Source organism: Camellia sinensis, chromosome 7 (assembly GCF_055761805.1).
Source record: "Camellia sinensis isolate YWXY chromosome 7, ASM5576180v1, whole genome shotgun sequence".
Lineage (NCBI taxonomy): Eukaryota > Viridiplantae > Streptophyta > Magnoliopsida > Ericales > Theaceae > Camellia > Camellia sinensis.
Window position 1 is genome coordinate 15,665,564 of NC_138967.1, and position 13,349 is coordinate 15,678,912.

At 35.0% G+C, this 13,349-nt stretch overlaps 1 protein-coding gene across 1 annotated transcript; it reads left to right on the forward strand.

Moving 5' to 3' along the window:
* The first annotated feature begins 931 nt into the window (after positions 1–931).
* On the forward strand, positions 932–12,331 carry LOC114316888 (putative ATP-dependent DNA helicase CHR12). The gene is made up of 12 exons (XM_028263578.2): positions 932–1,437; positions 2,440–2,596; positions 3,406–3,470; positions 4,388–4,576; positions 5,009–5,158; positions 6,239–6,637; positions 7,160–7,419; positions 7,548–7,766; positions 8,810–9,017; positions 9,095–9,248; positions 10,059–10,661; positions 11,300–12,331. The coding sequence occupies exons 1-12, from the start codon at positions 1,165–1,167 to the stop codon at positions 11,902–11,904; spliced, it is 3,282 nt and encodes a 1,093-aa protein (XP_028119379.2). The 5' UTR covers positions 932–1,164; the 3' UTR covers positions 11,905–12,331.
* Positions 12,332–13,349: the final 1,018 nt, after the last annotated feature.

Sequence of the window (13,349 nt, forward strand, 5' to 3'; positions counted from 1 at the left end):
TTATTTATAAGATACATATGGTAAACACTATTAAGAGATGCGTATCATAGTATTTCCAATGTGTATATACGTAATATGTTGAGTTTGAACACAATAGTGTGAAGTGAATAGAACGTCTCAACAACCTGATCAACCTATTAGTCTTAATTTTATCCCATTCAAAGGATCCTCCAAAAAATTACTTCTGAACTATTAAATGAATAAATTATGATACGTTAAGCCTCCATTTTGACAAGTGACTATTTTAATAATAAAAAAAAAATCAAAAAAATTAAAAAATCATTAAAATAAAAAACAAAAGTCAAAATAATTTCAACTCATACAAAAAATCAAAACTTATTTCTCATTCACTATACAAGATAAAAAATTCATTCTGATTCACACTATTTTTGTAAAAAATTAAGAAGTCTTCAAAAAAAATTTTAATCTCACAAATTTATTTGAAATTAACTCATTATGTAAACAAATTAAATTTAAATATATTTTTAAATTTGTTCAGCTTTGAAATCAATTTTGAATATCCTTATGCATTATAAAAATTAAAAAAAATTTAGGCCTTGTTTGTCATAATCTAAAAAAGCTAAAAAGTCACTATCTTATTTAGTCACATTATCTTATTTAAGTCACATCACCTCTCTATCACATCACTTCAAACCCAATTCATATCCAACTCATATTTCATAAAAAGTCAAAAAATGCACTTATTTAAATCATCCCAACATGATCTAAATAAGTGTACTTTTTGATTTTTTTATGAAATATGAGTTGAGTATAAGTTGGATTTGAAGTGATGTGATAGAGAAGTGATATGATTTAAATAAGATGATATAACTTAAATAAGATAGTGACTTTTTGACTTTTTATAATTTGATATGTATGTGGTGCATTTAGCGATTCCAAAAGACCCTTGCCATCATTACAATTTAAAAATATAAAAAGCCCTTTTGTGCAATTCATAATAATTCAGCTCGATATACGTTCGAAGGTAAGAGAGAGGAAGGGTTTCCGCCAAGTGAGAGAGAGATAGTAGAATTTATCTAAGCACACAACACAACAGATGTCTATTCACATGGAATAGATACGTAACCGTTAATAAATTTTTTCAAACTCTCAAATTTAACGGTCCTCTTCGAGAGAGAGACACACACAGAGGTGTTTCGCGCCATGGTGGCTCAGGTGAACAAACCAGGCTCTCTCGGTGGTGGTGGTGGTGGTGACCTCGATCGCGACTACTTAGAGAAGACCAAGACCTTGATTTGTGCTCTCAATCTTCTCTCTCGCAACCACCCTCTTCCCCAAGACGTCTTCGATTCCGTCTCCTCCATCTATTTTAGCGGTGGCGACAATGACGGCGTCGACGCAGCGGAGGGCGTCGTCGTCGACGGCGATGGTGACGGTGTTGGTGGATCTGATGTCAATGTTGTTGAGAAAGTTTCGGTGAGATATACTCATCTTTGAATTTGAGTTTTCTTGGAATTTGGGTCGATATTGTGGCTGTGATTCGAAAATCTAGGGTTATTTGTGGTTCTGAATTTTGGGTTTTGGTTTTTTCTTCTTGTATTTCGTGGGTTTTCATTTTTATTACTTTCTGCAGTGGTTCAAAATTTTTGTCCTGAAAAATAAAATTTCTTTTCGCCTCGAATGCACAGAGATATCTAGGAAGAAAATTCAACAAGTTGTTTTCAGTTTAGAGGTGGAGCCTCAGCTCCTCCATGGGTTTTTGATTTTGTTTTTTTTCCTCTATTTTTGCTAACTTCCTCTTCTCTCTCTCACTGAAATTATATGATTGGTTACATTGACCAGACAATTAAAGAACAGAGATGTGAATTCCTTTTGTCTAATTTTGTTTGCTTATTGTTAATTTAGAGAGAGAAAGGCAGTGATGGTGTTATTTGAAGAATTTTCCTTCAACTAGAGGAAACTGTAGGTGTAGATGACAATCATGAGAAATCCATTGTTGAGGTTTCAATTGGGTATGGGATGGTACTGAATAGAATGACCGAAGGGTATGCGTGGGTAATATTTTTAGGATAGAGAATATGCAAGAGAAAAGAATGAGTCACGTGTTAATTTTCTGAAGGCTAGGATGAAAACTCTCTCTATGTTTGGATAATGTGACTCAATCTGACAATTGATCCATCTTCTAAGACTTTGTGACAATGTTTATTTTCGTGCTAGGATTGTGTTTTTGTAATTTCATCCTATTCCAGATAGCAAACACTGCAATATTCCCTTATCTTGCAAGCCACACCAATTAACTCGAGATAAGAAGATGGGAGAGAATGAAAGAAGTAGAGCAGGATAAATTCTATAATTCTTACTCTTGCATGTGGATATGGTTCATGAAATACTTGGCATGCTGAGTTAGTTATGCATTAAATATGTTGTTCTCATCTCTGATTCAGCTTTTGGAATTTTGGTTTGATGTTTGTGATGCAGGATGGCGTTGACATTTCTAAAGGAGGAGCTTTGATGATGGACCTTGAGGATGCTCTAGTGAAACAACGACCAAATTGCATGTCAGGTTCTGGATTGACAAAATCAAGGGATGTTCGTTTGCAGAGCCACATTCAGCATCGTTTGACTGAACTTAAAGGTTTCTATTTTCTGCAAAGAACATTTTTTTGTACTAAATATTGTTCTGCAACTGTATGGGCATTCCCTTAGAAAATTCATTAGCGGCTGATTACATGCTTTGTTCTAGCTAAAGGAAAAAAAGATTGGTTAGCTAAGCTATAGATTAACGTTTATGGTTCATTTCCTTCTTTGGTCCGACAAAGGTACCATGTTGTAAAGATCTACTCGAGTTCTGCTTTTATAAAATGTGTCTAGGGGATTGATTTGGCAGGTGTTGCTTTCGAATACTGGCCTCTGCTGCTTGCCTTATTCTTCTTGTCGTTTTCATCTTTAACACCATTTGTCTACCTGTATCTGTAATTTACTGTCATTACTTGTGTCTACTCTGAAACTACCTATTTAAGTAACTTGAATGTGTGTAGATATTGATCTGATTTTGGATGGACAAAAATGCTCTATAAGGTTTCTAGTTAAAGTAAAAACAAAGATTGGTTAGCTAATATGTAGATTTACATTTATGGTTCTTTTTCTTCCTTGGTCCAACAAAGGCACCGTGTTATGGAGATCTACGTGAGGTCTGCTTCTATACAATATGACTAGGGGGTTAATTTGGCAGGTGTTGGTTTTGAATACTGGCCCTACTTCTTGCTTATTTTCTTGTCTTTTTAACCTTCAACACCATTTGACTAGCTCTATCTGTAATTTACTTGTCAGAATAATCAATCAATTAGTAATATTTGCATATGGTCTCTACAATAGTTCAGTTTTTTTGTTTGTTTATTTATTTATTTATTTTTTGAGACATTGCTTATGATTAATTTGAACCAGAATTGCCATCAAGCAGAGGAGAGGACCTGCAGTCAAAGTGCTTGCTTGAACTCTACGGACTGGAGGTATTTTGATTCTATTGCTTCCTTGCATGTGGAGCTTATATTGATCAGACACAGTTTGACAGTGATTATTTGAACTAATGGAAGATATAATTTGGTTGCATTTTGTTAAAAGGATTATTGCCACAAATCATGTTTTGCTGCATTAGTGATAATCAATGTGTTCACAGACAGAACCTGTTTGCTTTCCCTTTTGTAACTGATGACAAGGATCTGGCCTTTTCATTTTAAAAATTACTTCATCAAGAATATTTAAAAATATGCATGTGAAAGAAAAATGTATCCTAAATAATGAGTTTTCATCTAGGAAGCATGACACTTCAAAATGGGTGTCATATCCCTGTCCGACAGGGACATGTGTGTCCACATGTCTAGACACTACAAGTGGTGTGTTTATTTTTTTGCAGGACAATCTGGAGGCACTTCATGGATACACCTCAGGAAACCATTGTGGGTTTATTTATTTTGAGAAAAGCTAATTTGGGGTCATGTTTGGAAACAAAGAATGGGGAAAGTGGAAAAAAATAACAATATGCTCGTAAACATGGATGTCTTTTATATCTTTGTGGCCAAAATTTATATTCATATACATAACAAGTAAAAATTTGTAAAAAGATACATGGTTTGCCATATTCCCGTTGTGTCCGTATCCTAATTTTTTTAAAATCATTGTGCCTATGCTTATGCTTATGCTTATGCCTATGCTATGCTTCTTAGATTTTTATATTCAGTTGAAGTAATTGTAATGATGGTTATAATGATAGCATTTCCCTTTCATATAGTTAAATTGAAATTCTAATACCATGTGTATCTTGTGTGCATGAATGCAAGCATGCACCTATGCTTTTGTATCTTTCATAGATTATGTTACCAGGGGATGACGCTGTTTACTTATTAATGTTTTCGCTTTGTCCTGTTAGCTTGCAGAGTTACAGAGCAAGGTTCGGTCTGATGTGAGTTCAGAGTACTGGCTTCGCATGCATTGTGCCTATCCTGACAAGCAATTGTTTGATTGGAGCATGATGCGATTGCATCGTCCTGCTTATGGTCTCGGAGATGCTTTCTCCATGGAAGCTGATGATAACCTGAAGAAGAAAAGGGATACTGAGGTTATTTTTAGTTTATATGTTTAACAATTTTAGCTTCAGAATTTACTTTGCTCAAAAGTGGTATCTAGAGATTATGAAAATTATAGCTTATGACTGCAAAAAATGCAGCTCCACTTCAACAGACGAGGTGGCACCCTTTATTTTATGGACTTAATGTATGATCTGATCTCTTAACGTTGGTATCTGATGAAAATTTAATATCTGCAATATATTTGCAATGACTGTAAAAAGATGACCAGTCAACTTTTTTCCTGATGAAGTCGTGGAAGGGGTCATTGATCAATGGACCCAACTTTTGGAAGTTTATAGATGACATCTGAAGTTTCAGGATTCAGATTATGGATAATCTTGGCCAAGAACTATTGTATTATTTACTGCAAACACATTAATTTCCAGTATACTGCTGAATGTAGTGAAACATCTTTGTTGCAGAGGCTGTCAAGGTTCAAGGAGGAGGAGAAGAATCTCATGGAAACTAGGACAAGGAAATTCTTTGCAGAATTACTTAATGCAGCCCGCGAACTCCAATTGCAAGTACAAGCTGCTCAGAAACGTCGGAAACAAAGGAATGATGGTGTTCAGGCATGCTTTTCTTTTGTTTTTATATTTAAAAAAAAAAAACACTACATATTAAAATTGAAAATAATATGGGAGAATGAGGTAGGAATTGCATTTCAATATTATATGGGCATTATGAAGTGATTTTAAAAAAATAAGATTTTGAAAGTCAAATTTTTGGAGGGAGAAACTCTTGATCTGTTTAAATTCATTTAGGGAAAGGTGTGGGAGAAATAAAAGTAATTGAAATTTATTAGACATTTCTTTTTTATGAGCTCAGAAGAAGCATTTCTGGAATACTTGCCATTGTTTCTGATACATTCTTAGGGGCTGTTTGGTATAGATTTTGAGGGGTGATCATAGCTTATTTTAATTTCAGAGTCTGTGTCAAACTGTTTGGTGCAGCTTCTGCTTATAACTGATGAGGCAGAAATAGCTTAAATAAGCTAAAAAAGCTAATTATTTAGAAATAGCTTAAATAAGCTAAAAAAACTAATTATTTAGAAGTTGGGAAATTGGTGCTTTTAGCTTAAAATAATTTCCACCAAACACCCCCTTAATGATACTTGGCCAAATATTGTCCTTGCATGGGAAAATCATAACCTGTAAATTTGTTTCCATGTGGGACTAAGTTTCCTGGTGACTGTTTTCTTGTGTTCTCTATAAGGAAGAATAAATATTCACATTTTTGTTTCTTTTCTGTATGTTACTTGTAACTGAAGTATAATAAAACACTCGAGCCTTGATACAGATTTGTCTTGTATATGCTCATAGATGTTTTGGAGGAGTTATTATGTCATGCTATCAAAAGAAAGTTCCTCTTGATTTACGTTTTGTGTTATGAAAATATGCTAAATTCAACCGTAGTATTTCTTAAGTTGAATTCAGTGGACTTTTAAACTCATTCTATTTTTGTATTTCTCTTCCTTGTGCAAGAATCTTAATAACAAATTAGTTTTGTACATATCCTGCAGATATTTGTCAGTAATTTTAGAAGAGATTTGTGTTTGTTCCTAGTTGGTTAATGACAATTTACAGCAGTAGGAGATTAGTTATTTATTCACTATGCTTTGAGGAGTCACTTCAGTCTTTTACATTACCCAGGCATGGCATGGAAGACAAAGGCAACGTGCTACACGGGCAGAAAAATTGAGGTTCCAAGCTCTGAAAGCTGATGATCAGGAAGCATACATGAGAATGGTGGAGGAGAGCAAGAATGAACGGTTAACAATGCTTCTAGGAAAAACTAATGATCTCCTAGTTCGTTTGGGAGCTGCTGTCCAACGTCAAAAAGATGCTGAACATGATGGCATTGAAGCCTTGAAAGACTCAGATGCCGACTTGTCTAACTTGTCTGATTTAAAGAGTGGTGCCCCTGAGGATTCACTTCCTGAGGAAAATGCTGAGACGGGCGATATTGAATCCAATCGCAGCGTTAAGACAGGGGATCTACTCGAAGGCCAGCGACAATATAATTCAGTGATTCATTCAATCCAAGAAAAGGTAAATAATGAATGCCTCGTGTTATTTATCAATGCCATTGGATATTATTTTGCATTTGAATTCATACTTTATAATATATACTCTTGATGTTTGTGATTATACTTTAGTGAATGGGCTGCCAAAGTAGTTTAATTGCAAATTGCAAAACAGTTGGGATAGAAACTTGCTCTTCTTGCTACGTTTCCCATGATATTGGCCTAATATGTTGATTCAAACTGGTATTCCTATTTCTTGACCATACAAAGATGTTTCAGATTTATTGGCAGTCATATCTAATCGTTAATTTCATGCATAAAAGTAACATGCAACCTGAGGTTGGTTAGATAGACAATGTAGTCCATTGCATGCATGCCTTGTTTATTGCCACATCTTATTTTCTTAAAATTAACATATGAGTCAATGTAGCCGAAAACTTAGCAGTTGCACTAAACAATGCCTACACATTGTATGCTGCCTTTTTTTGCTTGTGAAACCTTTTAGTTTTATTAGAAGTTCAGACTAATCGGACCACAAAATCCACAGGTAACCGAGCAACCATCCATGCTTCAAGGTGGAGAACTAAGGTCCTACCAGTTAGAAGGGCTTCAATGGATGCTGTCTTTATTCAATAACAATCTAAATGGAATTTTAGCAGACGAGATGGGATTAGGCAAGACAATCCAAACCATTTCGTTGATTGCCTATCTCATGGAAAACAAAGGCATCACTGGCCCCTACTTGATTGTGGCCCCAAAGGCTGTACTACCAAATTGGGTTCATGAATTCTCAACCTGGGCTCCTAGGTATGCGCAGAAGTTTTTGTGGAAATCTTCCATCAATATGTCTGAATAGTGCATGTACATATGTGTGTTAATGCACCAGCATTAAATGCTCATCTTGAAATAATGCATGGATTTTCTTCTTGTAACAGTATTGTTGCTATTCTCTACGACGGGCGTCTTGATGAAAGAAAGGCATTGAGGGAAGAGTATTCGGGAGAGGGAAAATTCAATGTGCTGATCACTCACTATGATCTTATTATGAGAGACAAAGCATTTTTGAAGAAAATTCACTGGTACTACATGATTGTTGACGAAGGACATAGGTTAAAAAATCATGAATGTGCTCTTGCAAGGACTCTTGTTTCAGGGTATGCTAACACCCTTGCTTCTTTTACTTTTTCTGATGGTCTACTTTGTTTCTAGGACTGTTCACTCTATATGATTAGTTTTATATTCATCTTTAGGTTCGGTAAATCTCCTATATGATTATGGTTCTCTGGTTTTTTTTTTGTTTTTTTGAGGGATTCTTATCTTTTTAATTGTTTCTTCTCTATGATCCACCCTTCTTTCCTTTATTTTTAATTTATGAAGAACATTTTTTAGTTTCATTTGTTATGTGCAAACCATACCAAGCCTTGTTTACCAATCAGTTGAGGTCAGCTACATGAATCCTTTTTGTGGATTTTGCTCTATCAAGAGTCGTATGCTCAGTTAAATTAAGTAAATTACTTTCATGCTTTAAACCATGATCCTATCACACTTCCACATTGTTGCCTCTGCTGGTTTTGTTGTACCTGACCAAACTATTTTAATTTATTCTCTCTCAACTTATCTTGAACTGGTGCTACTCCTACCATTTCACAAATGTGTTCATTTCTAATTCTATTTTTCCTAGTCTTATCACACGTTCACCTCAACATCTTCATCTCTACTACACTCATTTTAGTTCGTGTTGTTTCTTAGTTGGATAAGATGTCTTTCTTAACTGGAGTACTATGCAAAGAAGTGGGGATTCATGTAACATAGAGCATTTGGTTGCCACATTGGAGCATTTGGTTCACTGTATTCAGCACCAAACTTTCATGGAGTTTGATGTAAAGGTCTCTGACCAAAATTACCAAAAAAATAATAGAAAAAGTAAAGAAAAAGGAATGCTCTTTCTTTTACTACACTCTATATTCTGTTTTTGTCAAACATTTTGGTTAATTAGTTGTGTTTTCAAACTCACCATGTTGGATATGATTTTAATACGTGCAAGAATGGTTGTGTTTCTTTCTTTGTATTAATCAGTTGTGTTTCTGGTCCTGTATATTCTTTCAGATTCATTTCCTTTGCTTTTTCCAATGCTATGTTGGATATGATTTTAATACGTGTAAGAATGGTCGTCTAATGGAATTCATACCGTATACAGCTACCGTATTCGACGTCGACTACTGTTAACCGGTACCCCTATACAGAATAGTTTACAGGAGTTATGGGCCCTGCTCAATTTTCTCCTTCCAAGCATTTTTAATTCAGTTGAGAATTTCGAGGAGTGGTTTAATGCACCCTTTGCGGATCGGTGTGATGTTTCTCTAACAGATGAAGAAGAACTATTGGTCATCCGCCGTCTGCACCATGTAGGTGATGGCTTCCAATGTCTTTTCTGATTCATCATCTTTAACCTACCCTTTTTAATATATTTTCTTTATTCCAGGTCATAAGGCCATTTATATTGAGGAGAAAGAAAGATGAGGTGGAGAAGTTCCTCCCTGGGAAAACGCAAGTCATACTGAAATGTGACATGTCAGCATGGCAGAAAGTATACTATCATCAAGTCACAGATGTGGGGAGGGTTGGATTGGATACTGGTAAGTTGTTGCCGCCTTAAACCTATGCTTGTCTTTCATGTCCTCCTTAAGAGTATTTGTAAAACTTGCATTTGTAAGTGATCATAAATCTTGCATTATTCATCTTTAGTTAAGTTTTGGACTCAATCTTGAACTTCCTTTGAATGTAGCCTGATATGCATTGATGGGACTTTTACTAACAGCCTAAACCTATCATATTTAGAGAATGTGTTATATCACATTTCCATTCCATTTGGTATACCAGATTGAACCATATCCTGGTGACATTGATTTGTTGTTAGCTAAATTTGTTTGTTTTGTTACTGGTACATTGCTTCTGGGGATCTATGAAAGTCTATTGTTTGAACTCAACTGATTTGTCTTTTTTATAATGATTTTCCTCTTTTTAAAATGTTGTTAACCTTGTTACAGACTTCCTTTCACTCATGCAGGATCTATGAACTGCTGTTTTTTTATTTATTATTTTACGATGGTCGTTGACTGCTTTTAAATTGCTGAAATTCTGAAAGTTCTGCAAAATCAAAGCTCTAACATAACCATAGTTTTGTTAGAATTTTGTTGCTTTTATTGTTTCTTCCAAGAGTAACTAAAAATTACTTTCAAAAGGCTAGCTAGACAGTGCCTAACCTTTTCCTCTTTCCCCAGTTCTTCAAGTAAACAACAGTTAACCTGGATTTTCAGTAGCTTGTACTTCTCATACTTTTTTTTATCATTCATTTAATTTTATGAAATAATAATAATTTTTTTTTTTTTTTTTTCATGCTGTGACTATGCTCAAGTTTAAATAATATAATATGACTAAACATACAGGATCTGGGAAGTCTAAGAGTCTACAAAACCTGTCGATGCAGCTCAGAAAATGTTGCAATCACCCGTACCTGTTTGTGGGTGAATATAATTTGTGGCGCAAGGAGGAGATTTTTAGAGCATCTGGGAAATTTGAGCTACTTGATCGTTTACTCCCAAAACTTCACAGAGCAGGGCATAGGGTTCTCCTTTTCTCACAAATGACCCGTCTCATGGACATTCTTGAAATTTATTTACAACTTCATGATTTTAAATATCTTAGACTCGACGGCTCAACAAAAACCGAGGAAAGAGGAACTTTACTAAAGCAATTCAATGCTCCGGATTCTCCGTTCTTCATGTTTCTTCTGAGTACTCGTGCCGGGGGTCTTGGTCTGAACTTACAAACAGCAGATACTGTGATAATTTTTGACAGTGATTGGAATCCCCAAATGGACCAACAGGCAGAGGATAGGGCACATCGTATTGGGCAAAAGAAGGAAGTTAGGGTTTTTGTTTTGGTTAGCGTTGGATCGATTGAAGAGGTAATCTTGGAACGCGCAAAACAGAAGATGGGCATTGACGCTAAGGTCATCCAAGCAGGGCTGTTCAATACAACCTCCACAGGTTTGTCCTTATAGATGAAATTATTGCAGTATTTTTTAAAATCTTTATTTCATGGTCAATTTCTGTCTGTTTTACTGTTTTCCGAAGCAAGGACACATTTAAATAGTAGATGAGGCAGAAAGAATTTTTTGTCAGATATGCCAGGACAGTTCTGGAACTTCCTTCTAGCATTGAATGCATAAGCATCAGATTGCATCTTGTTTTTATTTTTTTTTATTTAAAGGCATTTTGTAGAGATAACAATGGATCAGATAGGGATGACAATTTCCCCCACCCACCCCTGCATCCACGGCCCCATACAGGTTCTTTTGGCCCCCGATGAGCAAGTGGGGTGGGGATTTAATTTTCCTAAATATAGTAAGAGAAAAACACTAAAAGTTTACACTTCACATTCGTTTTCACTTCTTTATTTATCATCTTGTATCTTTTAACTCTCATCACTTCTTAATTTATGCCCCACCCCAATATGATATCGAGAGGGCAGGAGACTATAAACCTGAGCTTATGAATGTGAAGAAAAAGGGAAAATACCACTCTAGCCATATCCTGTTCTCTCTCTTTTTTTTTTTTTGTTGGGTCTATTTTTTTGGTTAAATGAAGAGAATTGAGGTAATTGAACTTAAACTTTGTTTATGCAGCTAAAGACAGAAGAGAGATGTTGGAGGAGATCATGCGTAGAGGTACAAGCTCGCTTGGGACAGATGTACCAAGTGAAAGAGAAATTAACCGCCTTGCAGCTCGTTCTGATGAAGAATTCTGGCTATTTGAGAAAATGGATGAGGAGAGAAAACGTCAGGAGAATTACAGATCTCGTCTCATGGAAGAACATGAGGTACCAGAGTGGGCATACACCGCACCAGATAACAAAGAAACCAAGGGCAAAGGATTTGACTATGAAAGTAGCAACATCACTGGAAAGCGAAGAAGAAAAGAGGTGGTTTACGTGGACACACTTAGTGATTTACAATGGATGAAGGCTGTGGAAAATGGAGAAGACATAGCGAGGCGTTCCTTAAGAGGAAAGAGAAAGGAACATCTTCCCGCTATGGGCAATGATGTGGCAACCAATAGTGCAGGAGGGGAGACTAGAGTATTTGAATTGAAGAGTGAAAATATGTCTATGGTGAGCGAGGCGACAAGTGAAGATACGTCCGAGGTGGAATATTCCCAGAAAACAGTTGGAGAGGGTGGTTGGAACATAACATGGAAGACTCATAAAAGGAAGAGATCAAATTTGTCCTGAATTCATCTAATTGAGGTTGAGTTTTCTAACAACAGAGGAAATGGATTTAGATTTGATTGGAAAAGCTTGCTGAAAACAGCATAGCATTGAAGGGTTTTGGTTATCTCTCATCCCCATAGTTTCTGTACCCCGTCATCATCGGTGGTGGCTCGTTGCTGTTGGCAAATAACCGATGCTGTCAGACCTTCTTCTCCCTCCAGTTCCATTATTTTGGTAGTTTAGTTGTTACATGTGTACTAGCATACCAGACAGCTATGTTAAATTATCCAATTTATAAAAGAAAAAAAAGAAGAAAAATATCATGTATTGATGCCTAAAGAGAGGGTTTTGTGAAAGGAAAAAGGGATGATTCTTGTTTTCTTTGTAACTTTTGAAATTTTGGATTTTCGTATTCAAGTAATTTTTCTAATTTTTATTTTCAAGTAAATGTAGTCCAATCTATTAACAGTGTGAGGAAAACTACATTGTTATATTATGTGCTTACTAATTGACTTAAAGTATTTATCTAATAAAATGATAGCCTAAATGTGAGGAAAAAGATAAATATTTACCCTTTTATTGTAAATAATTTCATTTTAAGTTGTCATTGATTTCTCTTTCCATTCCCCCCCTCATTTAGGCTATTATTTTCTTAATTTAAACCCTAAAAATTTACTTCAATTAGAAAACCATCTGACGTCACATGATAATCTTTCACATCTCTACTCTACATTTTGACATAATTATAAAAGTTGAAGAGCTTAAATGAACCCAAAAAAAAATAAATTTTTTTTTGAGCAAGTTGGTTAGAATAATTGATAATTTAGACTATTATAAATGATCCACTAGACTTTGACCCTCCCCTTTGGTACAATGTTGTTGACATGATAATTAAGGCTTTTATTGATGGGTTATACAAATAATATTTGTATATAAAAAAAAATATTTAGATAGGATAATATGTTTCATTTATTATTGAAAATAAAAATGCCTATCATTTTATTTCATAATTTTAAAAATACTAGTCTTGATTTTCGTACAAAAATTTTATATGAATATCATTTTTTTTATTGATTACCATAAACCTTTTATTATGCAAATGATGCAAGTTTAGTATTATCATTACTATATAAACAAAATAATCTGTGCAGAAAAGTTAGATCTACTAATTGTTAGATATTATTATATTAGAGCATCTCCAACGGTTCACCAAACTTTTCACCAAATTTGAATAAAAAAATCACCATTTTCCCAATTTGGTACCAGATGCTCCAAAGGTTCACCTTTCACCAAATTTGTCCCGGGACAACCGGTTGGTCGATCGGTGAGCGGAAATTTTTTTTTTTTTTTGAATTGTTTGAACCAGAAATGTTGAACTGTTTGAACTCTTTTCGGGACAACCGGTTGGTCGACCCGTAAGCCAATTTTTTTTTTTTTTTTGAATTGTTTGAACCAGAAATGTTGAG

Excerpts from the sequence above, each read along its gene's own strand:
- LOC114316888 (XM_028263578.2), top strand. The coding sequence starts at position 1,165 with ATGGTGGCTCAGGTGAACAAACCAGGCTCTCTCGGTGGTGGTGGTGGT. Across the intron at positions 1,438-2,439 it reads ATGTTGTTGAGAAAGTTTCG|GATGGCGTTGACATTTCTAA; the intron begins GTGAGATATACT and ends TTTGTGATGCAG. Across the intron at positions 7,420-7,547 it reads TTCTCAACCTGGGCTCCTAG|TATTGTTGCTATTCTCTACG; the intron begins GTATGCGCAGAA and ends TTCTTGTAACAG.